Raw genomic sequence first — 24414 nt, forward strand, 5'->3', positions numbered from 1 at the left:
AGCCTTAGAAACTGTTTATTATGATGATTATTCCACTGGCTTTATTTTGTCAGTCTCCATGGTGCCAGCATCTAGTGGACATTAGAGAAATTATAGCTTATGGGACTTTTGCTTTGGCTTCATTGCTGAGCTGTGCTGGTTGCCAGTTTGCATATGACCCACAGCCTCTGGCATCAAACATGGCAGGATTAACATGTCCTCCAATCTGTTGGCCTATGGTGTTTTTTCACTCGAGACTACTATTTGTAGTAAAAATAAGTCACGGTTGTAGCTCACTAGTGCACAATCAAGTACCTACACATACCGTAGCCTATTTTACCATCTAGATTTTATAAAGCTGGTTGTGTGGGTGAGCAACTTATTCAAACCAACTATTAGTGAAGTCAATATATGTCAAACAAAATTACCCTGGGCATGTTTTACAGGAAAAATATTGGATTCACAAGCATAAAAAAGCGCCAAATTGGATTCAACCAAACTTATTGAAATGTTCTGAACAGCCGCTTTAGTCATATTTAACTTGTTAACAGTGTCAAAGGTTGGTTTCAAGCCATGTTTTTCTTCGTTTACTTGAAACAAAATTTTTTGAGGAACATATGGAAATATGTCATCTACTCTGGGCGCCATTAACCAAACACCTGGAGTTGCAGTCAGTTGGTGTTTGCTTGCAACAGAACAAGCCAAATTCAGTTTTGTTTGGACTTTACTGCTACGCATAACAGTCTGCTCATTGTGCTCCCTGCAACTGCATGTCAGCTCGTTTACATACGGCTCTATTTCTTATCTCAGCTTAGTCGCTCTGCCTGGGGACATGACACTCAGGTTTCTGAGGTCGGGAGGGGTCACGTGATGTCAAAACCTCTGTGAGTAACCCCAGGGTTTCAATGTTTGCATCTATTTAACCATAGGAGTCAGAAAACAGCTAACAACATCACAAAAGTTCAGAAATGTGAACTCAAGTGACCTTTACTGGAATCTGGTGAAATTCTGCCAGTAAAGGTGTGCTGTATATGTGCTTTTTGTCCCCATTAACAGCTACCTTATTGTTATGGTGACGTTTGCTCAAAGCAAACAGACTAATGTATTGTGTGTGTGTGTGTGTGTGTGTGTGTGTGTAGGTTTAAATCAAAAAGGCACTGGCTGAGTTGAAGGAACTCAAATTCAAAACAGCTCAGTGGCTATTTCAAGCATGCTCTCTTGTCATCACCGCATTGTGATTGAGCTGATATTGTAGTCTGACGCTCTTTAAAAAGGTATTCAACGGTCCGGTGCACAGTAGAGAATTCTCACGCTTCCTTGTTTCAAACACAGATATAAAACCTGTCTTTATCGTCTCATTTAGTTTTAAAAACAGGGTTTCGGCTGAGGACAGGCCTGTTGCACAGTAAGTCAGTTGGGGCCAAGCAAATGAGGAAGCCAGCGGTATTCCTATAAACTGACATATCAGAAACAAAGCACACACGCACACGCACAAGCACACACATAAATTCCCGAGATAAAAGCGGCCGGACTCACCACAGTTTCATAAACTGAAAGCTTCCTTCTGAGTTATGACCTCTTGCAGCGCTCTAATGTGTGGGACGACACATTCCACTAACTGAGTGCTAGGCCGTAAACGCGGACAGGTTTGGAGTGAGTGAGTGAGTGAGTGAGTGAGTAGTAGTGCGTGTATTTGTGCTCAAGCCGTGCCGCGTACACAAAAGCCCTAGATGGAGTCTACCTGTTGTAAGAGTGTTTTAGGAGAACTGCTGTTCACTCTGACACACTCCAGCTGCAGTGAGTTTCTGAGAGAGGGCCGCTGGTTTGAGGAGAGGCCCGGGGTGAATTGCCGAGGCCTCTGCCGGCGAATGACAGGGCAGTGTTGTCACCACAGAACAAAGCAGCATGCATGCTGAGCAGTAACATCTACAACTGATGCCTTTTTTTTTTTTTTTTTTAACTGGCGGGTAAAGTGTCATAAAATGATTTAAGCCTTCTTTACAGAGTGCTTTAATGGGCCTTGTATAAATGTGCTTTTTGTAGTGTTTTATGAAACAAGTACAGTTAAAGGATGGGGGAAGGGGGAGACTTGCTTCATATTCTCACAGTCTGTCTACCCTGCACAGGAATTTCATTCATTTCAAACATCATCCCCAGGCTCTAATTGCTTCTCTGGGCCAGCTTAATGCCCCCCCCCCCCCCCCCCCCCCCCTCTCTGAAAGTCTTAACCTTCTACAGAGGACAAACAAAACCCAGGTCTCCAACCAGAGCGCCAACTATTTGGGGATTCAAACTAAGACTAAAATGATAAATAAATTATTCCTTCCTGTATAGGCTCATCTCATGAGTCTATAGGGCTACAGTTAATATGATTAATATTCAGACAGAGCAGCTGGCCCCTGACATAGCGTCCGTTAGTGTGTTGATGTGTGGAGCCACATTCTCACGGCCGATTGCACTCGACACTGCAGCACAAAAACAGAATGGTCATGTGATAAGAGGGGCCCCGCAGAGAGAGAGAGAGACAGACAGGCAGTGAAAGAGAAAGAAAGAGAGAGAGAGAGAGAGAGAGATAGAGAGAGAGAGAGAGAGAGAGAGAGAGAGAGAGAGAGAGAGACACAGACAGGCAGTGAAAGAGAAAAAGAGAGAGAGAGAGAGAGAGAGAGAGAGAGAGAGAGAGTGTGTGTATGTTTAAATGAGGACAGGATGTGAGGTTTGACTCCTGTTTATTTACCAAATAATACACATCCTTGCTAGAAAAAAAAAAAGAAGAAACAAACAGAACCCCCGGGATTCCAGCTCATTCACAAAAATTTCACAGAAAAACCTAAGTTTGGCAGCACAAGGGTTAAAGTTTTTGAGAAAGGTTGTGAAACACTAGGCGCAGAGTCTGAACGGCTCCTTCAGCATTCTTACCACATCCTGAAACAACGTCAATCCGATGGCACTGCGCAGAAAAAAAAAACAACAAAAAAAAAAACAACCCTTATCGGTTCAGTTAAAATCAACAAAGTAACTCCCTCTGAAAGAAGCACTGTAGTGTATTCCCCTTATCGTGCACTACACAGAAACATCCATAATGTGGATGAAACAAGCAGCGCTATCTGCTGCTCTTACGCACAGGCCTCAGGCACAGGCATCCCCCTCCTGTGCCTAAACACCACAAATGAAAAGGAGTCAATCTAGGGTCAGTGGCCAACATACTCCTGATGATATCACCGACTATGATATGATGGACTTAACTGACAGCAGATCAGCGTTTCCAGTCTAAGCTGCTTTCCTCCCATTATCACCGAAATCCACGTGACTGCCTCGTCATCAATACCATGCATCTGTTTATTGATTCTTGTATCTCAGCTGAATTTTTTTTTTTTTTTTTTTTTTTCCTTTTTCGAAAAAAAAATTGTCAATTATACAGCCTCATCAGAACCATGTGACTGTGCCTGAGAGTGTGTAACTGGTACCAAATCATGAAAGCCAGCCACATGGCATGAAAACTCTGTCTCAGCCCTGACATGTGCAACATCTCAGTGATTGGTGTAGTAATACAAATCTATCTTTATCTCCGAATTCATGCATGTTTTGGAGTTTAGATGGGAACCACATGACTCTTTGCAGTGTCCTACTCCTGGGTCCTTTCATTCTGCACCAATCTAATCTGTCCTTGTCCTGTGTTTACCCTTCACTCCAGAGAAGCCCGAGGTGATGCAAAAATGCATCACAATACATGCAAAATCTAAAAATCATCTTCCCCTCACTTTTAGGATTTAATCAACAAGCAGCCAAACATGCATTGTTACAAAGACAATAGAAGCATTGTAATAGATAAATGAGCCCATTTATTTAATGTCGGTGCTGTTTTCAACGCCTCTTCAACAGCATATTTACACCCAATCATAAGCATTCCACGACCACAGAGTGACATATTCTTCTAAGACTCTGCCGTCTCCTTCAACCCTACTCCGTCCTCTGTTTACAAGAGGAAATGTCTTCATCTGCGAGGGGTAGGAGAGGGGCGAGAGAGAGAGAGCTAGAGAGAGAGCTAGAGAGAGAGAGAGAGAGAGAGAGAGAGAGAGAGCTTGTGAGTGAGCGGAACAAGATAGCCAGAGAAAGAAAAGAGACTGAGACTCTGGCCATCTGTGAGTCTGGCAGTGAGCCAAACCACTGCCCACAGAGCCCAGGCACATGCCTAACTGCCTCTTTCTGCAATGGTAGTCCAGCCCTGCTTCCACAAACAACAGGCCTGTGGAACCACACACAAAAACACAGCAGCCACCAAGGACAAACGCACCCTTATGGTCATAAATAGGGCCCGAAACACAATATTTGTAGATGTGTAATTGCTCTGCGACAAAAGGCTGAGTGACACTGCTGTATGCGTACATGCATGTTCACCCAAATCTGCCGATGTTCAGTAAGAAAAAAAAAAAAAAAAAAATGACAAAAGACTATGTCAGCTGGTCTTTATATTGAATTAGTGAATCCCCCTCTGTCACTGTGTTGTTTTTGCACAAAGCATTAAAGTGTTTGGACACATTAAATGCATGATTTAACAGTGTCTCCACAAAAATCACATGCAGATCATTATTGTTTCACTGGAAACTCACTTAACACTACAAAGTGCACTGCTGGTTGCAAATGACCCCTTTTTTTCACAACAAAAGAGCACAATAACCGCACAGCTCACACCTGCTGATTGGAAATGAACTCTGGCCCACTTGAGAAATCAACTGGTGAACCTGACCAAGGGACACGACTGCTTTACACTTGCGTTCGGATGCTGAGGATGGGGCATTCTGGTATTATTCCAAGGTGAGGTTTTCTCCTGAGGTTTTGGGATCTCTCCGGGGATCTTTGGGCTACGGTCTGAGAAAGCAAGGTCAGTCATACTGGACTGCTCCAGAACAGAAGGCTCCAGGTCTTTGGATAAGTTTTATAAGTCTTCGCAACTAAAGCACAGAGCAATAATGGAGTGGTAGGATAATGGTTAAAAGTATAGAGTTAATGGACAGATAGAAAGATGGATGAATGGTAAGTAGAGTCTTGTCCTGCCAGCTTAATCCTACATTTCATGACATATGGCGAAAACGTTAATAACCAAGTAAAAAAAAAAAAAAGACCAGGGGGATACGCAACACTGGGGGCCTTTCATCGCAAAGGCTATGCATTAGTCTTTGAGGGAGCAGCCTGTGATGGTGTTGTTAGGTTCAAAGCGGACACACATGGGTGGCTATGTGGAGCAGGGTCTTGCACAAAGCCCTAATGGACAGCCCATTGAAGAGGACGCTCACAAAGTCAAAGACAGTGACTTAATGCTTAGTTAATATGCTGGGAGGTGCCATGCAATGCTGTGGGAATTTCTGTTCATGAGCAACTAGAAGGACATGACCCAAAGAGATGAGAATACACCCTGCTGCTGCTGCTGCTTTTGTACAAAACTACTGAAGCAATACTAAGGATGCTTTTTGAAGAGTGGATTCAAAAAAAAAAAAGTATAACACTGTGGGGAATATGTTTATTGAATCACACAAGTCATGAGTCAATAAACTAATTCCCCACACTTTTTTCCTGAACTTTTTTCTTGAGGTTGCAGACACACATGTAACAGTTAGTTTAATAAAAGGTTTAGTGGACGGTACGCTATCTGAGACATACACACAACACTCAATGCATTGGAGATGCTGTGTACTGTCGTGCCAGTTTGTTTTCTTTTTCTCTGTGTACATGAGAGTCAAGCAGAATGTGACCCCACAACTTGAAGATTGTTGTTGTGGCCTACCTTCGCTTTTCTTTTCTCTCACCGCAGAGCAGAAATATAGAGGCAGGCTTATCTGAGGCACATTTCCAAGAGTTCAAGACTCTGAGAAAGCAGGAAGTTCAAGTATGACTCAATGATTTATGTTTCTTCTGTCAATGTGTCAAGGTTTATGTTAACATAAATAACAATGTGGCACGTTCCTTCTGGCAAATGTAGCAAGTCCCAGGAGTGAACTGGTTTACTTTAGACATCACACTGTCAGTGCTGGCTAAAGTGTAAGCCAGCAGGGGCCTTTTATCTGTGGGCAACATGCACAAATGCAAAGTGGCTTCAGGAGATGGCTTGTCAGTGTGTGTGTGTGTGTGTGTGTGTGTGTTTAGGTCTAAAGAGATAAGAAAATGTGTGCGTCTGTGCAAGTGAGTGTGTATTGGGGCCTAGATATCCAACAACCACCTGCAAGATTCCTGTGGATTATTCATATATTTGTTAAAAGGGTGCTGCTTTTAAAGGCCTCTGTGACTCTCTGAGCCAAACCCACTGTGACTTAATGTTAAGAATATTATTTTGAGTATTTGTTTTTATTATTATTTATTTACCTGTGACAGCTGTCTCGGATCAGGAGCCCCGAAGAGAGAAGAGCTGGAGCTGAAACTAATGGCTCCCCTCCGGCTGAGGACATGCTTGGGAACCGGCCTGTCTAGAGGCAAAACCGGCAGCTGATAACATACTTCCATTGAATAGTCAGGGCTGGATCCGGATCAAAAATATAAAATTAAAAAAAAAAATTAAAAATAAAAATGCGGAAAATATATGACTGGTGAGTTAGAAAATCTTTCAATATTGTGGAAACGATCTGCAATCGAGCTGTAAAGTATTTCTGTTCATTATGAGCGACTCAAAACTTGTCAAGATCGCCTTCATGGATGCTGCGTCTTATCTGCCTCCACCGTTTTACCTCCTTTGGTGTCATTCTGTTGGGGAGGGGGGGAAATAATGTTCATTCTGCTGTTGCATTTGCTCCTTTCCTTCTCATTTTACTCAAATCCGGGCCCACGGACGACGAGACCTTCTTGCCATTTTCTGGATCTTTATGAAAACGCTTCCTCATTTTCAAGGCAGAAAAAAAGCTCCGTGCATTTGTGTTTCGTGGCGCTCACAGATCCGCATATCGCATATCCCGAAATGAAAACAAAAGGCACGACCACTTCCAAAAAATGTCATCAACATATCATACCGTGTGCAACACCCGGCGGATGAAGTGAGGCAGCTCCAGGATGTGAGACCTTGTCAAAGCCGTTCGGCGGGGGAGTTTTTTTTCTCTCATTCAGACTTACACCGGTGTCGAAATATAATCAACATGTAGGGCTTTTCCGTCTTTTTTCAGAAGCTGCATGATGAAGGAGCAGTTGTCTAATTCACCGCTGACCGTAAAGCACAAAGTGTCTGGCTCAGAGAGGAGAACCCCGACGTTCATCTCATTCAACTGCGACCCCCGCTGGCATTTACAGGCAACGTAGTGGCACGCGACCTAAAAAACCGACAAATAATAACTTTAAGTGTGTCTATTTCTCTATAACTACCTACCTATCGTCCTAAACATTAGCCTACTGTATGGTTTTAAAGCACACACCACCTGCCAGAGATGGTGCTGTTGGAGAGAGCAAAAAAAACGCCCTTGTCTAAGCTCGACCAATAGGAGTGAGGCAGCTATTGCTACCGCTATGCTGATTGGACGACATTGCTTACAAGGTATGAAACGACTGTTTTGATTGGCTATGCGGTCAGGGCGATCCCAAGACCTATATGAGCAGTCGTTTGCAGACGGCGTGGACTTTCTCAAGGGTATTCCTCCACAACGGGGCTTGCCCTGCAGCGGTCCACATCATTGCCTGTGATTACCTTCATCTCATGACTCATACTACTTGGGAACTGAGACTCACCGGGAGTTTGAAATACAGCCTGGGAAATACAGCTAAATGTTGCAGCTCTGGCAGGCACAGGCAATTTCCTCCATATGACTACTTGTGGTGACTCAAGACACATGCAGCTTGCATTGTAAAGCAGACTGAGTTACTCATTTTATTGTCAGCAAGCACTGTTTGGGTTTTATGTGTCTGTATTATAAGCCTTTAAAGATAATAGACCAATGACTTTCTGCTTGATAAGGTGTAGCTGACCTCATACTGCAGCTGAGTGGATAAAATAAGAAAAAAAACACAGCATCAATGGACCAGAACATTTTCGCTGGAGGTTTCAGTGCCATGCCCATGTGCTGGGGGACAATGGATGTGCCATGGCAACAGTCAGGCTTAGTGCCAACAGAGGCATAATCCCCTCCCTCCCTATTTCCATGGGTCTGAATGTAGTCCCCCCCCACGATCATACCCCCCACCAAGACGGTCTGCATCTTTTCCAGGCAGCTACGGCAACACTGCAAAACACAACCATCAAAGACAGTGGCAGGGGTGGAAAGAATAGTAAAAGAGCCAAATTCAAGTGGAGGTACACTGTGATTCCATTTGAAATGTTTTCAAGGAAAAGTGAAATTGCTTGTGTTAATAATTACTGGAAAGAGAAGTTCAATATGTTCGCCTAAAAGGAAAAAATGTGGTATTCTGAGTGAAACCTGATTTTTCAAAGAATTCGTTTAGAGGTAAACAGAGGATCATTCACACATATGCACATATTCACTTAATTTAGTCATAACTGTCTCTGCAACTTTTGTCTTTTCAAAACCAACTATGATGCTTAATCAAGCTGAATTATTGATTTTACACTTAAGTGGAAGAAAAGCTAAGCTCAGCTGACTTTCCCTCTAATGAATTACTTTGTACCACTGAAAGGTGGATCATGTCACTGCAGAGAATACACTCTTTAATGTCAAATGCTACTCCTGCTTATCACATCTTACTTCTTAGGCATTCGCTGCAAACATGTGCCAGCAGAGCAGAGAAGGTCAGCCACACAAGGGTGTACTGTTTTTGCATTTGTGCAGTTAACAAACCTGTTGTTGCCAGACAACTCGGAAACTGCTTGATCTTGCATACAACTACGTCAATGGCACGTCATGTGTGTGTGCACAGGACAGCACATACTTTACACTCACTCCTCTTAAGTGTACACGTGGGGAAAGGATTTGGGAGACATCTTTGTTAATTAATATCTTCCGCAAACTAACACACACACACACATACACACCTTTGAAGCATGGCAGGTGTGTTTAACTACTCCGGCATCAGCCTCAGGAGCTTTGGGATGACAGGAAACTGGTGAGCTGCATACCTGCTGATTCCCCGTGGGGTCACAGGTACCGTATCTGCTTGTGGGGCCCCCAGTACTCCACTCCCCCTGACTAGTCTTATTGAGAGCTCTCTGGAGAGAGATTGCAATCTCTGGTGTCCCTAATTGATTTACCTGTTAGCTTCTGACAACACTGTGAGCGTCACAGGAGTCGCTATCTATTGCTTCATTGCCCACGCAGCAATTTTACCCCTATAGTGCTCTTTGACATACATTTTCTATATGTGCATCGGTGCACTTACATCTGTAAACAAACACACCAACACGCATTTACACACAGACAGTATTTATTTTATGTTTTAAAACATTATGATATATATGCACATGCTCTTTGTCAAACATTTTTTAAGAAGCTTAAGTACGCACCCTCCCACCTTTGTTAGTTGGATTTGTGCAGTACTGAAAGACAAGTGAACTATATTATCACTCCATTTATATAGTACATTTGCACCCTTTAGCTTACTATATATGATAATGATAATAAAATATGATTACTATTATCATCAATATGAATTGAAAGAAACAGCATTGTCAGGCTGCAGTATCCTTTTGTGTTGAACCAGTACAAATCCCTGGAAATGTATTGCTCTATGTATGTAGCGCCATCTTGTGGTTGAAAAGAGCCCTTACAAGGACACTGCGCTTGTATGATCCAGAATTAATTAAAGCAATAATGAGGTACACTACAGTATATCTACAGTATATCCTAAGTATATTTTACAGAGTCGGATACTCCTGGTTCATAATCAGAAGAATTGTGCAGTAAGGTGTATAGCCTTATATTATCCAATGTATTGACAACTACAATATACGCTGCAATGCTTTACAAATACAAACATATTAAAAGCTGGCACATCATCTTTGCGCTAACGCATACAGTTTGATGAAAGGTTGTAATTCTGTAGTAGGATCTGTGCAATGGAACAAGAATTTGGTGTAAGTGTAAAATAATAAGTCCAGAAACGTTCAACTGAATGACTGAGTCCTAGATAACACCACTGTGTGACAGCCTAATATGATACTTATGTGTTAGAGAAGTGACAAATCTCTTGTTTCCATCCACATTATTTATACCCACTGTAAGCCAACAGCATAACCACAAGTGCAATGTAAGCCCTTTAATGACGACTGCAGTGATGTCAAAATGCAGTAATGCAATGACTGGACACGGCCTGCCTGCTTTCTACCACTAGATAGCACCATTTTACCGTGTTAAAGGCCAGTAGGATTTACAAACATAGCTCCTCAATAGAAGCAACACTAAACTGCTTCATCTGGGTAGAGAAAGAGCAGTAGGAGAGCTGACAGTAGAATATAAACCATGAAAGACTGATATGATACTGACCATAATAATTTGACACTAGACTTTGTATGCCTGGCTTTGGTATGAATGGAACAGCAGATGTCACAAAGACAGAAATGCCTACCACTTGCCAAGGCATCTTACAACTAATATATCAGTTAAGAAGCTACATACATTTCTGTGGACTATGTGATTCCTTATAAATCAGTTAAATATATCCATAAAAGAAGCAATAAGTTACAAACAATATCAAAATTGCTATTAATAAGAAGAAAGTAGCATTTTTCCAGTAGGGACAGTGATATAATTAAAACTGCAAAGGGTCCTAAATGTGCCATTATGCAGGGGTAGAGGTAAAATGGAGGGGACATTTAAGGACAACAACAGTCAGGCTGTCTGGAACAGTCTAGCTGTGGTAAAAGGAGAAGGAGAAACCTTTTAAGGGGACTGTTAGTCCTGACCAGGCAAACTAGTGCTTTGCCAGATTTGATGTGCATGACTTTCCCACTGAGCAAGTGAGCATGCTAAGATTCTCTGGTCTCTGTGACAAAGGAACCCAAATAACACATGTCCCCTGCCCCATTGCTGTCACTGTTGACCAGGTTCACCTTCATTTAAGGCAACTTAGAACTGGCACTGTCCATCCTTGCACTCTTAAAACATGTGCCGACCTGCTATGGGCAGCACTTATTTCTTATGGAGCAGAGGGTGTGATGTTTAAGCTTGGCTGAGAGAAGCACTTTGAATGCTGAGCGTATCTTAGTTTCTCATGACCATCAGCTGCAGTGACGCCTGTTAAAACAGACTGACGTCTCTTTTACGTCATTGTATGGGAGAGGATGTTATATAAAAGTCCATGTGGAAATCTGGCTGCTTGATGTTATCCTTCTTATCATCACATGACTATATGTCAAATATGACGTAAGACATTTGCAAAACTGTGAGGCTCCACAGTACATTTATCATGCAAATCAACCATATATGTCATCCTACTTATAATTACACTGGATTATCCCGGAAACAGTGTAGTGAATTATGGTTATGGAAAATGCTTGTCAGTAGTTTTTTTTCCACTGTAATTCTATTTTCAATATCTGTACAATAACTATGATATTGTGGGTCAATGTTTTTAATTACATGTGTTTGGTTCTCTTTTAAAAACCTTTGCATTTCCTATGGTCACATTAACTATGACTACAATATGAGATGTCATATGCTGCAGATGTTAATTGTCAATGTGACCGGAATAAGCTGACATCATCCAAGGGACACTGTCAGAAGTTTGAAAATTCCTACAAGCAGAAAAAGGCACTGCAACCTTTGACAACCATTAGTGTTACAAGACAGACAAAGAAGGAAGAAGAAAACTATAATAAAGCTTAAATAAATATTAAAACGTCTGATTTAATTTACAGTACATGGCCTTTTAGTGTACCTGGTCTCCTGTTAAGCAGTTCATGATAACAGGATGTCAAAACTGAGGCGAGACACCGTTCACCTCAGGAGAAGATCTCTACTGTGTTCTGGATAAGTCTGGAGACATCTTGCACTCAGGAAGCCACAGAGAAGTCTTGGAAGCACATCAACAGATGTTCTGATCTTCAGTCAAACAACCAACAGTCTAAAAAGGAAAAAAAAAATATAAAACCACCTCTCTTTGCCACAATAGAGGAAAAAGTCTGCATATTTCTCTGCTTGTCATAACTGACCGAAGTGGAAAGAGTTTACATTAGACAATGACTTTTATTGATGTAGGGATTAACTAATTGCATTTACTCTTGTTGCAGTAATTGAAAAGCTTGAAGTACCTTTTAAACTTTTACTCAAGTGTACTTTGCTACATTTTAAATCACCGTTATTACAGTTTACAAACACTGTTAATTATGACTGGGCAATATATCAATATTATATTGATATCGTGATATGAGACTAGATATCATCTTAGATTTTGGATATCATAATATCATGATACAACATAAGTGTTGTCTTTTCCTGGTTTTAAAGGCTGTATTACAATAAAGTGATGTAATTTTCTGAACTTAAAAGACTGTTCTAGCTGTTCGATTGTCTTTACCCAGTTAGTCATTATATCCACATTACTGATGATTATTTATCAAAAATCTCATTGTGTAAATATTTTGTGAACGCACCAATAGTCATCCCTATAATATTGTCTCAATATTGTGTCAATATTGATATTGAGGTATTCGCAGAAATAATGATTCAACATTTATCATGATAATTATCAATATTGACTGATGTGAAAATTTTTATCTTTTTATCATCATTTTTATGTTAATAACTGTTGATTGAATTGGACAAAATCTGTAGAAAAACGCTCGGTTTAAATAAGTGACTTTACCTTTACTTCTCATGATTACCTTTACTTATTCATTTCTGTTTACCTCCAGTGAGTCTACAGCGAGTTACTGCTGACTTCACCATTACTTGTAGATTTGTCATTTTTCTAAATTAAATTTGCAGCAGGGTCAGGCGGTCTTTTAAGAACACGTGCTGAAATGTAGAAATAGTTATTTCAGAATGCGTACCAAGACCTTTTAAATCACAGGCAGTGACTGCTAACCATCTGTATGAATACAATATGACTTCCACCTAACTGAAATATTCATACATGAGAACAGATGGCACCCTTTGCTCTGCTCCCTATTCTGATCCTATATACACTTTTATCTTCCTCATGAGCTTGTAGACCTTTATGTGTGTGGTTGTGTTTGTGTGCAAGTGTGTAACACCGACTGTGGTGTATTTTGTGGCCTTGACGGTGCCTGCAGACCCTCCTACTCTATAATCAAAGCCCTATGTATGACCACTGAGGCTTTTTGTCATCAAGCAGTCTTCACACTGCTTTTAACTTGTCCATTTTCAATCTTTATTGCATTTTTACTGACAGACACTGCATTATAATGAGTCAGACTGTAATGGCTTAAAATTATTTTAAATTCCCTGCAATCACAAAGACATAAAACAGAACATCTTCCTAATTGCTCTCATTTGAATTCACTTTTTGTGCGCTGCCTAAATGGTTAGCATTTGAGCAGTCCTTGCTTGTGGTTAATGAATTTGTAAGTATACTAGGTCTGAATTTTTAAAGACTACTGATTAAAGCTAAATTAAGTGGTATGCCCACAGCATCAACATCTTTGTACATTAGTAAATCACAGGGAAAGGATGTAAACGAAAGAAATGAGAGATCAGGTGAAATGCACATGCCTTTACTTATCATACATAATATGATGGCAAGAAGCATCAAGTCTGCAAGTTGACATTTTCACCAATTTTTGAATCACAAGTCAAAGAAACTGTACAGTTAAGAGTAGGATCAAAAGGTGTTGAGTTTTCAATCTATTTTTATTTCAGTTTCTCTATAATTTCAAGACATGATTCTCACCTTTGAGGTGTTAACTTGCACATTCTTACAGTGTCTTCAAAGCTCACAATCTGCAGTCGAGCGTCCCTGTGCGGACGCTTAAATGAAACAGAGAAAGAGAGAGAAACACATTAGACAGTAAAGCTGTCATTTTCATTGGTAACATCTGTTTAAATATGACTCACTGACTTTGACGTGTCTGTGTGAAAAGCACTGTGTGCACAGCCATGTGGGCCTACTGCAAAAGGGAATAAAAGTGCAAGGAAGGCAGATGTCATATTGTATGAGTCAGAGTAAAAAAAAAACTGATTACAGATGCTTAAATAGGTCACAAACTACCAGAACTATGAGGATGAGGATCCTATGCCATCCACATCCAACAACCCTGGGAAGCCAAACACCACAAATAGTTTCAAGGGTCTTAACTATGCAGACCCATCGCTGTCAGACGTCACCAAGAGGAGAGATTTACAGCCAGTTCACTGGGCCTCCATGTAGCTGAACAGTATGGGCAGCAAACTGTTAAACCCTCCTCTATGCTCTCTAGTTACTGGCAAAACAATATATTATCATTAAGGTGTTGAGTATGAGTCCGTCAGTTGTGTTTATGTGTTCATTCATGAACCTATGCCTCTAAATAAGTGACTCAGGTAATTAAATGCTTTTTATTCCTGAAAGCAGCTGGTTCTTGTGCTGTTGCTTAAACTCTATGCAAACCAACCCATGAGCATGTACTTTGAGGATATGGAGCTTGTTATAGAAGAGGGGCCAGCTGAGAAAAAGTGAACAAAATGTCTATAAATCATTTATATGTTGTACATTTAACTGCAAAACACATCATGAGACTTCAACAGTATCTCATTAAAGCACTGATCAGTAAATATCCACACTTATGAGAACATTTAGACCTCATAAGTTATACAAAAACACACACACATATACATGCATGAGGTCAAGCCCCGCATTACAGAAGCACAGACGTTTCACTTCTGAATTTTAATTACATCACTCCTGATGAGAGTTACAGAAAGGACGATGGCATTTGTGCAACAACATAGAAAATTATCAGCCGTTATACACAAAGACACTTTATTAGTGTTTGATGCTTGCTGCAGTCGTCCACACAACTGATAATTACCGTTTCTGAGTCATCCATCTAAATGTGTTTGCAGCACAAGCCATTTCACAGTCAAACCAAATGATAATTTTTTGCTTTCATCGCTGGTTGTAACCAAATCAGACACTACAACGATCGCCTTTACACTCATTTTGAACATTTGAGTGCTCGCAGGTGTGATCATTTGTAATTTAACATGCAGATCGATAAGGCAGAGCATGCAATATGCTCACTCAGGAGACCGCGGTCATTGAAGCAGTGTTGATTATTTGTAGTAATTTCTTTCTGACAGTGTAAAAGTGAAACTTTTTCATCTATAATACAAAAAGAACAGACAATAGAAATATGTTAGACACTAACTTTAAACTTCTCCCAAGTGGTGGAACAACAAATGACATTTCTTCTTTGCTTTGGTGTGTAAATGTAATTTGGAGAGAACCAAAACACTTGCATATCATCCACACTCTAGCTATAAAGACACAGAAATTACTTTTGAAATCTTTTCAGATGTGGGCTTTTGAATGACAAACCAACCAATCAGTACCATCATTATTTTTCTTTTGAAAAATGAACAGTCTGTTTAGTTCATTTGTAAAAGTAAGGTTAAGTAAAACAGTGACTGAGTGGAACTGAAACTCAAGGTCGTTTCTAATTACACTGACTTTAGAAAGACAGAAGCTCAGTGACCGTGGATGTAGTAAGCCTGACAGGTGGAAAGAAAGTACGGATTTGGGAATAATTATGGAAAAAGAATTTCTCCTTCAAGCCGGATACGAACCAGCGACCTGAGGATTATTATTCTCTGACCCCTCAGTTGCACATTTTTATCTGTAACCATAAAGAATATCTCACTCTTGTCTTACAAAACATAGTCATTGACTAACAATCTTGTTTCCACCACACTGTACCGGATTAGTACCTCTTGTCAAGTTCTTATTTGAGTTAGATCTAGATTTTTTGTTTGTATTCCTCGGCTCTCTGTCCATGCCCTCCAAGAAAAAGAAAGTGTAGCCTCCAAACTTTTTCAAAAATTGTCTAAACAAGAAAAGACAAAAGTAAGTATGTGTCAGTGTTTTTTTGGATCATTATTTTACCTTATGATAAAGATCATGCCATCTTTTGCCTGCACTCATTGGCCAGGCATCTGTAGAGGCAAATGACCTCAGCCTTGACAGCCACTCTGTGTCCTCCATAGCCTTGTGCGTCTTCTTCAAGGCCATTTTCTGAAATAATACAGCTACAATGTATAACTTCCAGTAATCAAAAATGTGTGAAATGAAGCATTGATAACACAATAGGCTACTGCATATCCACTGCATCCTACAACTGCAAAATAAAACAGTAGTCTAAAGCTACAGCAACCAATTCTCTATATCTTCTAGCTTACATTAAAATACAATGTAATGCATAAAAACACTGAATCATAGTATGGAGACCTCAGGTAGAAAGGTTTATTGGCAGTATTGTTTTGGCGATTTTAAGTGTGTGCATCAGCATGCGTTACATATATAATTGGGACATATTTACAGAATTTTAGAATGATCTGGACACCTTGATAAACTAGTAAAACTGGTATTGTCCCGACGAAAACGGGACATCTGGTCACCCTGATCTGGAATAGTTAAAGTTAGGAAGTTACTTTTAGAGAAAGGGGTAATGCCACAGATGTAACTGAACGTTGGCCTTACACATTTAGCGATTATATGACATTTACGTGAACAGCAGCGATCAAAATGAACACAGGCTGTTTCATAAGAATCTAATTCAATTCAATTCGGCAAGAACATGGAGTTGTTGTTGTTTTCTAACTTACTTCCGGAAAACCACGGTGAAAGATAGCTGCAGGTGTTTTGAAAACGCGTGATTGTTAGTACAAAAATGGAATTCATGATTTGATTGGCTTATCAATGTTGGATCTCGCCATTTGATTGGCGTTCAGAAAGATGGACTACGCTACATGATTGGATTCCAAATGATGGAATTCGTGATGTGATTTGCCGTATATGTGAGTGACAGGTGGAAAAAACGGATTTGGGAATTATGGGAAAAAGAACCCTCCTTCGAGCCGGATTCGAACCAGCGACCTAAGGATTACCATGTATCCGCTACAGTCCTCCGCTCTACCAACTGAGCTATCGAAGGGAGATGCTAAACTGTGGTGAGCCATTGCAGTTTTATATGATGATACACATGAATAGTCAGCTGTAGATATTTAATTTGTATTAGGTGAATAACATTTGAGACGGAGTCGAGCGAACAGCAGTTTCGCTCCAGTCTGAGCAAATTCATACATAGATTCTTACTGGAATTTTCCAGTCCACCTTAAAAGTGGCATAACGCCTGTAGATGGTGTTGTTCAGTCACTTTCAAGCTAATTCATGTGCTGAAAAACAAATATGGGGAGCATAGATGAAATGAGAATGAATCATAGAATTACATGGTCTTTAATTGATTTACAATCCTAAATTTGGTTCATTTTAACAGTAGCATTTTTTTCTAATTGCCCTTACTCATGGTAAACTGATTTTCAGTCTTATTGCTATTTCTGCCTATTTTCTGTGGTCCTACCTGATCAGTATTAAAAAGTTTGAACAAACCAATAATCATTATGACATGGGACATCGCAGAGTATCGTTATCCTGAATTTAATTCATTAATATTTATTCAATATTATTATAATTTTTTCTTATTGACGTCAAAACCTTTAGAGATTTCACTGCTTTTTTCACATCTGGACCACATTAGACCAGGTCCAGATCAAAAAACACTCTTCCTAGGCTGGTCAAATCTGAACTAGATTAACAAGGAGACTTCAGAGATTCATAAAAACACAGTTTCAGATTTGTGAAACCTTCATTCCATTATAAAACCATTATACTTAGACTTGTCAAATCTGGACTAGACTAACAAGGAGAAATTTATCCTTCTCTGTCAAAAACACTGCAATAGAACCCCACTCCATCTGTATTATAAACTATATATATATATATATAGTGTTCAAATATATTACAGTATATATTACAGTATGATTAATGATCTGCTCACTAACAGAAGAGTGAAAATAATACAAGAAAACTGTTGCAACATACAATATAAAATAATATGATAATGGTCACCAAGCTAGTCTGAGCAAATTACAATTGGTGCAGCAACAAATGACCTTTCTGGGACATGATTGCAGAATTTTTTTCAATTCAATTTTATTTATATAACGCCAATTTATAACAGAAGTTATCTCAGGGCACTTTTCACATAGAGCAGGTCTAGACCATACTCTACTTTACAGAGACCCAACAGTCCCCCATGAGCAAGCACTTGGCGACAACGGCAAGGAAAACTCCCCTTTAATGGGAAGAAACCTCGAGCAGAACCAGGCTCTAGGTGGGTGGCCATCTGCTTTGACCGGTTGGGTTGAGATAGAAAGAAGGACCCAGATAGCATAAGGAAGTGAGCCACTTCAGACAATGATACGGCACTGCTGGCCTTCTTCTGGGCCAGACAAAATGGATTTGAGCCTGAAATGGCCTACATGTAAAACAGCAAATATGGCCCAAATATCCCAAATCAAATGTGGGCTTTCTTTGGTAAAGATGCTGTGTTCTCAGGTATGTATATTCTGGATGTGGGCCAGTTCTGGTTTATCTGGTTTGTTCTTAGCTGACATACAGCTTGCTTGTGGCCCAGATCTGGGAAACAGGAGCGGACTGCCCAAGTGCCATCATTCCAGGTGGTATGTGGGCCGGATGAAAATGCCGAAAGTGTCGGGTGTGGGCCGGATCTTGGCCACATTATTTTTGCTATCTAGGGAGGAAGGATGGTGGAGGGAGGGTGGGAGAGAGGGGAGAGAAACACATGGAAGACGTGATAATAATAGAAATATGAATAATAATAATAGCAGGCATGGGTGTCACCAAGGCATCCTCACAGTCCTGGTCCTTGGAGGCCCATCATGCATGAGCAGTGGGTCCATGTCCCCTATCCAATGGAACCTGCAAGACAAGAAAGCAAAAACTCAGGGTAAGAAGCCAAGTTAGTAACATGCATTAATGGTACATGAATGCATACAGATGAAGAGGAGGAGATAGAGGAGAGAGGAGATCAGTGCATCATGGGAAGTCCCCTGGCCTATAGCAGCATAACAAGGGCCTGGTCCAAGGCGAGCCTGGCCAGCCCTAACTATAGGCCTAAGCTTTATCACAAAGGAAGGATCCGAATAATATTACCTAAAGGAAGCATATATAAGGCAAATAGCATTGGTCCAAGCACAGATCCTTGTGGAACTCCATGTTTAACTTTTGTGTGCATGGAGGATTCATCGTTAATGTGTACAAACTCAAATCAATCTGATGAATAGGATTTAAACCAGCTTAATGCAGTTCCCTAAATGCCAATTAAATGTTCCAGTTTCTGTAATGGGATGTGATGGTCAATGGTGTCAAATGCAGCACTAAGATCTAACAAGACAAGTACAGAGAGAAGTCCTTTGTCTGATGCAATTAGGAGGTAATTTGTAACTTTCACCAGTGCTGTCTCTGTGCCATGATGCACTCTAAATCCTGACTGAAAATCATCAAATAAACTATTGTTATATAGAAAGTCACACAACTGATTGGTGACTGCTTTCTCAAGGATCTTGGAGAGAAAAGGAAGGTTAGATATAGGACTATAGTTGGCTAAAATGCCTGAATCAAGAGTAAGCTTTTTGAGAAGAGGTTACCTGTTACTAAAGACAGATTGATCATATCTAGTAAAGTGCTAAGTGCTAAGTAAGGGCAAGACTTCCTTAAGCAGCCTAGTTAGGATGGGGACTAAGAGACAGGTTGATGGTTTAGATGAATAAATCATTGAAGTTAGTTCAGGAAGGTCGATTGGAAAAAAAAAACAGTCTAAATATATGAGGTTTTACAGCTGTTTCTAAGGTTCTTGTGTTTGAGGGTAACCTGTGTTTGTGGGTTCCTTTTGAGGGCGGGAGGTGATGAATTTTGTCTCTAATAGTTAGAATTTTATCATTAAAGAAGCTCATTTAGTCCTTACTGCTAAGAGCTATAGGAATACATGGATTAATAGAGTTATGACGCTTTGTCAGCCTGGCCAATGTGCTGAAAAGGAACCTAGGGCTGTTTTTATTCTCCTCTATTAATGATGAATAATAGGTGGCTCTGGCATTACAGAGGGCCTTCCTCTATGTTTAAGACTATTACCAGACTATCTTGCAATATTTGCTTTAATTTGTGGGTTTGGGAGTTATACCATGGAGCTAACCTCTGTATTTACTTCTTTTTTAAATGGGCGATGGAGTCGAGTGTCATTCGCAATGAGCCTGCAGCACTATCAACAAGATTATCAATTTTGTCCTCTGTTAAATTGAGACATGGCAATGAATTCAGTGTTGATGGAACTGCTTCCTTAAATTTAGCTATAGCACTATCAGATAGACATCTAGTGAAGACATTTTTGTCTAATGGCGTGTACTCCTTTAATAGGAATTCAAAAGTTATTAAGAAATGATCTGATAAAATAGGATTTTCTGGAAAAACTAACAATTTCAATGCCATATGTCAGGATAAGGTCGAGGATGTGGTTAAGAGAGTGAGTGGGTTTGTTTATACATTTAGACAAGCCAATTGAGTCTAATAATGAGATAAACACAGTGCTTAGGCTATCATTATCAACTTCCACATTAATATTAAAGTCACCTCCTATAATTACTTTATCTTCCAATCTGTAGTATCAGTAGTAGTAGTAGTATCAGAGCAGTATCAGCGGCAGAAAAAGCCATTATGGCTTCCAGAGACTTGGTAGACTATCAAAACTTGACACTACTGGTACCACATTCTGTTTCAATTGTTCTGTTTCTGCTCACCTTTCTGCAGCTAGATGGAAAGACTGAACTCAGGAGACTTGTGTGTTCTAGTCATCCTGTGATTCACCACTGATGCAGGAGATGAACGGCTTCGTCAGAATCTTGCCCAAGGAGGAGAATATCCTGGTGATGGAAAGACCCTTCTTCATCTTTGGAGGCTGTGGTGTTGATCCATTCTCCAGGTAGATGATTTCACAGGCTGGACCGACTTTCGCAGTGTTTCTCCGAAAAGACCTCCCCACTCTCTTCACAAAGGTGCTGATTCTTCTTGAGCACTTCGGTCCAGAGAAATTCTCTTCTTGTGATACATCCACTACTGGACTGGGACAAGCTTTTTTGATATCAAATGTGCGGACTGAACACTTAGATGTAGAGAAGATTGAGTCTGAATCCTCAGCATTGAACTCCTCAACATCAGTGACTTCATCTGGACCGGAAAACTCACTGAACTGGGAATCTTCTTCACGTTGTTGTCTTTTCCAAATACACCTATGCAGGATCTGGGCTGTATGGTACACCATATCATCCACGTTAGATTCGAGGGAGATGTCAGACCCAGCAGATTGTGGTGATTGTGGGAAAATGGTTGATGGAAAAATTTTAGCCAGTGACTGGTTCACCCTCCTCGTCACCTCCGCTGCAACCAACTTCAGCAGTTCATCGGAGTTGTGGTAACGCTCCACCATAACTCCCATCACTGTTCCAAGACAGGCATGCAAGGAATTCCCAAGGACTAGTTCAAGAACTTCCTCTGTCAGAATGTAATCACTCCAATCCTTCTTGGACACATCAATCCTGTTCCTCAAAAAGAGAAACAGTCAAACATTAGTTAACTGACCTGTCCTGGGCAGTGCTATTCAAACATTTTCCTCTTTTATGACATTTTTCATAACTTAGGGCCTTTATTTGAACAAAACACATAAACTCTTTAGACCATGATGTGGTGGAAAATGTTTTAAAAGGCAGTATTGATCATTAACTATATTCTTAGGGATCATAACAATCCCAAAGTTATAGTACGCTACATAAAATATGGATGCTGGAGAAGAAGGTGTGAGTGAATAACAGAGTTGGGAAGCTTTTGACTTACATTGTGGTTGAAGTGTTGCTGGACTCAATCTCATGCATAATGGTATGGGCCTCAGTTAGCAAAACATCCCCCACCTTGCTGGTGATCACCTCCACCACATCCTGGCACAGGCTTGAGAGCAACTTGATGGTGTCAGTGTCAGTGTGGGCAGTTGCCAACATCTTCCACTGCCTGGAGGTAAAGAGTAGGAATGGTTAAACAAAACAAACATTTCACCAGTGTATACACAGTATATAGTCATAATTTCTGCTGCTTGATAACTTAATGTAACTGAAATGTAACTTTTGACTTACTGTTCTGTTATTTTATGAAGATGTGATAACATCACTGGGGTGATGGCCATATCTATGGGCTTTAGTTCCCGGTCTTCACTCAAACTCTCTATATCAAATTTATCTGATGAAATCTGACAGAAAGAGAAACAAGGTTTAACAACCAGACATCTTTTATACAACAACAAAACAGTTCTCAGTATGGTACTGTAAAATATCTACATGTTCAAAATGTGACAACAATATTAACAGTGTGGTAATTGGTGCACAATTCACAAACCATCTCTTAATGAAATCTGCAAGCTGTCTACATTCAGAATGAGCAGATATAAATCTGTGACTTGATGCATTTGAAGGGTTATGGAGGTAACATGTTGTCAAATGTTGCCTAACAATTAACTATCAGATATTAAATATAATAAAAATTTGCAAGTATGTAGCACAGTGTGATGGATAACAGGGTATTTTTCTCACACATTGAATTTAATTGCATGAACTTTTATCATTTCTACAATAACTGATCTGAACTGAACTGAAGAACATCTCAGCTTTCATAACTAGAAGGCTGGACTACTGTAATGCTCTCCTTTCTGGTCTACTGAAGAATACAATAAATCAGCTACAAAATTCTGCTGCACAAGCTCTGACTAAGACCAAAAGGAGAGCACACATTACACCTATTGTAAAGTCTTTACACTGGTTACCTGTTAGTTTTCCATTTTTAATACATTTTGTCAATCACCTGTAAAGCACTATGAATTGTTTTTTATTTGTTTGAAAGGTGCTATATAAAGTTTGATTGATTGATTGATTGATTGAATCTATCTTTGTGTAAAGATCAATTCATTTCTAATTTGTTTTAAACAGAATCATAGCCACAAAATCAAAATGGAATGGAAATGGATCAAATGGGCTCACTGGTCAATCACAACTGAACCTGATTTTCTTACCTGTGCGTTCTCCATAACGGTTGATAGTTTCTTTATCGATCTCTCGGTAGCTTTCACGGTGGAGGTCTGTGTAGAAATGGTCACTCAGATTCTCTTGAGTTGATAAATGGACTTTAGAACTGAAGTGTCATCAAGGACCAAACGTCACAAGGGCGCCTGCATGACTGGAAGCGCCTTTGTGACCTGCAAGCGTTCTATCACCTCATGGAATGCGGGAGCAGCGCAGCCGCTACGTACACGCGCATCACGCGCTGTGCGTAAAGGCACCAAGTGCTGACAGGTGCGCAGCTCAGGTGCTGGACGCGTCTGTGAGCACGGATTCCGTGTCAACTGGACAGGTTTTCAAAAACGTTTTGATTCATATCTAAGGAATTAATAGACAATGCCTACGATGGAGGCACAGATGAGAATTATTTTGTTTTTATAGGTAAGTTATTAACTTTGTGACTGACGTAGCCTATTTGTTCATTATCCTTTACCCAATTGCTGTAGATTTATTAGAGGACTCCCTAAATACCTACTGTAATGAGTTGTAAGAGTGTGCAGTGTGTACTGTGTAAACATTTACTGAGGGTTGTAGTAACATAACATTATATCTGTTTGTATAGTGTAGGAAAGTTTTAGATTTTACTGACCATCAATGTTGAAAATACAAATCAATAAAGCTGTAGGGGCTTAAAACAATAAAACAAGTCAAATATAGCCCTGGTGCAAACATCAAATACATTTTAAAGAGATTTTCAAAGACACACTTCCGTCTCCTCACTTGCCCGCAGCAGCTCAATAGCATTTTTTCAATGTGACAGAAGACACAGAAGATAAAAATAAGAGAGGTGCTTTAAACTCAGAAATCTGAGAATAAAGTCAGAAATCTGACTTTAATCTCAGAACTCAAATATATTTTTCACATGTGACCCTAATCCTCTTCCATATGTCTCATATCTTTTTTAAACAGGAAGTTCCTCATGAAGAAAATTGTTGCCAGAAGAATCTTGTGATTTGTACAAGAAAATAAAATGTGCTTTGAGGGTATCTTTTCTCCTTCATAGATGAAAAAGGACATGAACAACAGTAATACTGTGAAATACAGCGTTGGAACATTGTAGAAAAAAATATAATATATATTCAATATAATATAAAATATATTCAATATAATGAAAAATATTTTTGTTGTATTTTTGCCTCAGCTATCACTTAATAGCAGCAAGTTGATAAAACTGCAGTGTTTTTCCATCCAACAGGTTATAGTGTTATTACTGTAAATGTAACTCTACAGTAAACACATTTAGAGGAAGGTGCTTCCACCCATCCATTAAGTCTGCACTGAACATAAAAATGATTGCTGTCTCTGTCTGAATATAGAGTTACAAACCATTGTGAAAAATCCAAACGCT

The 24414-nt window shown here is 39.9% G+C and overlaps 2 protein-coding genes and 1 non-coding gene across 9 annotated transcripts in view; all 3 read right to left on the reverse strand.

Annotated features, from left to right (window-relative positions):
- Nucleotides 1-16068, reverse strand: part of pde7a (phosphodiesterase 7A) — a 28840-nt gene extending 12772 nt beyond the window's left edge. Inside the window, exons 1-3 of one of the 5 annotated variants that reach the window (XM_067578813.1) lie at nucleotides 15940-16068; nucleotides 13750-13826; nucleotides 11839-11961 (exon numbers count right to left, since the gene is read on the reverse strand). Coding sequence is in view for 4 of the 5 variants with exons in the window: in XM_067578808.1 (XP_067434909.1) it covers nucleotides 6334-6471 (138 nt within the window). In the remaining variant the exon portion in view is untranslated. Of the gene's footprint in view, nucleotides 1-6333; nucleotides 7411-11838; nucleotides 11962-13749; nucleotides 13827-15939 lie in introns of those variants that run through there. The other 4 variants (XM_067578808.1, XM_067578812.1, XM_067578811.1 and 1 more) reach the window with 4 other exon arrangements.
- An 833-nt stretch (nucleotides 16069-16901) lies between these two features.
- Nucleotides 16902-16987, reverse strand: trnay-gua (transfer RNA tyrosine (anticodon GUA)). The gene is given in 2 exon segments: nucleotides 16902-16937; nucleotides 16951-16987. It is a non-coding gene; the product is annotated as a tRNA-Tyr (tRNA).
- A 561-nt stretch (nucleotides 16988-17548) lies between these two features.
- LOC137173752 (uncharacterized) lies at nucleotides 17549-23135 on the reverse strand. Of its 3 annotated transcripts, none has more exons than XM_067578814.1 (5): nucleotides 23021-23135; nucleotides 22092-22204; nucleotides 21799-21969; nucleotides 20709-21509; nucleotides 17549-18834 (listed from the first exon to the last, which is right to left on the reverse strand). In XM_067578814.1, exons 1-4 carry the CDS (start codon nucleotides 23033-23035, stop codon nucleotides 20756-20758), a joined length of 1053 nt encoding a protein of 350 aa, XP_067434915.1. In that variant the 5' UTR covers nucleotides 23036-23135; the 3' UTR covers nucleotides 17549-18834; nucleotides 20709-20755. The 3 variants fall into 3 exon arrangements, with proteins under 3 accessions (XP_067434915.1, XP_067434916.1, XP_067434917.1); XM_067578815.1 differs by having other exon boundaries at nucleotides 20709-21503; nucleotides 23021-23129; XM_067578816.1 differs by lacking the exon at nucleotides 23021-23135 and having other exon boundaries at nucleotides 21799-23013.
- Nucleotides 23136-24414: the final 1279 nt, after the last annotated feature.

The sequence above is a fragment of the Thunnus thynnus genome, chromosome 21 (genome assembly GCF_963924715.1).
Source record: "Thunnus thynnus chromosome 21, fThuThy2.1, whole genome shotgun sequence".
Lineage (NCBI taxonomy): Eukaryota > Metazoa > Chordata > Actinopteri > Scombriformes > Scombridae > Thunnus > Thunnus thynnus.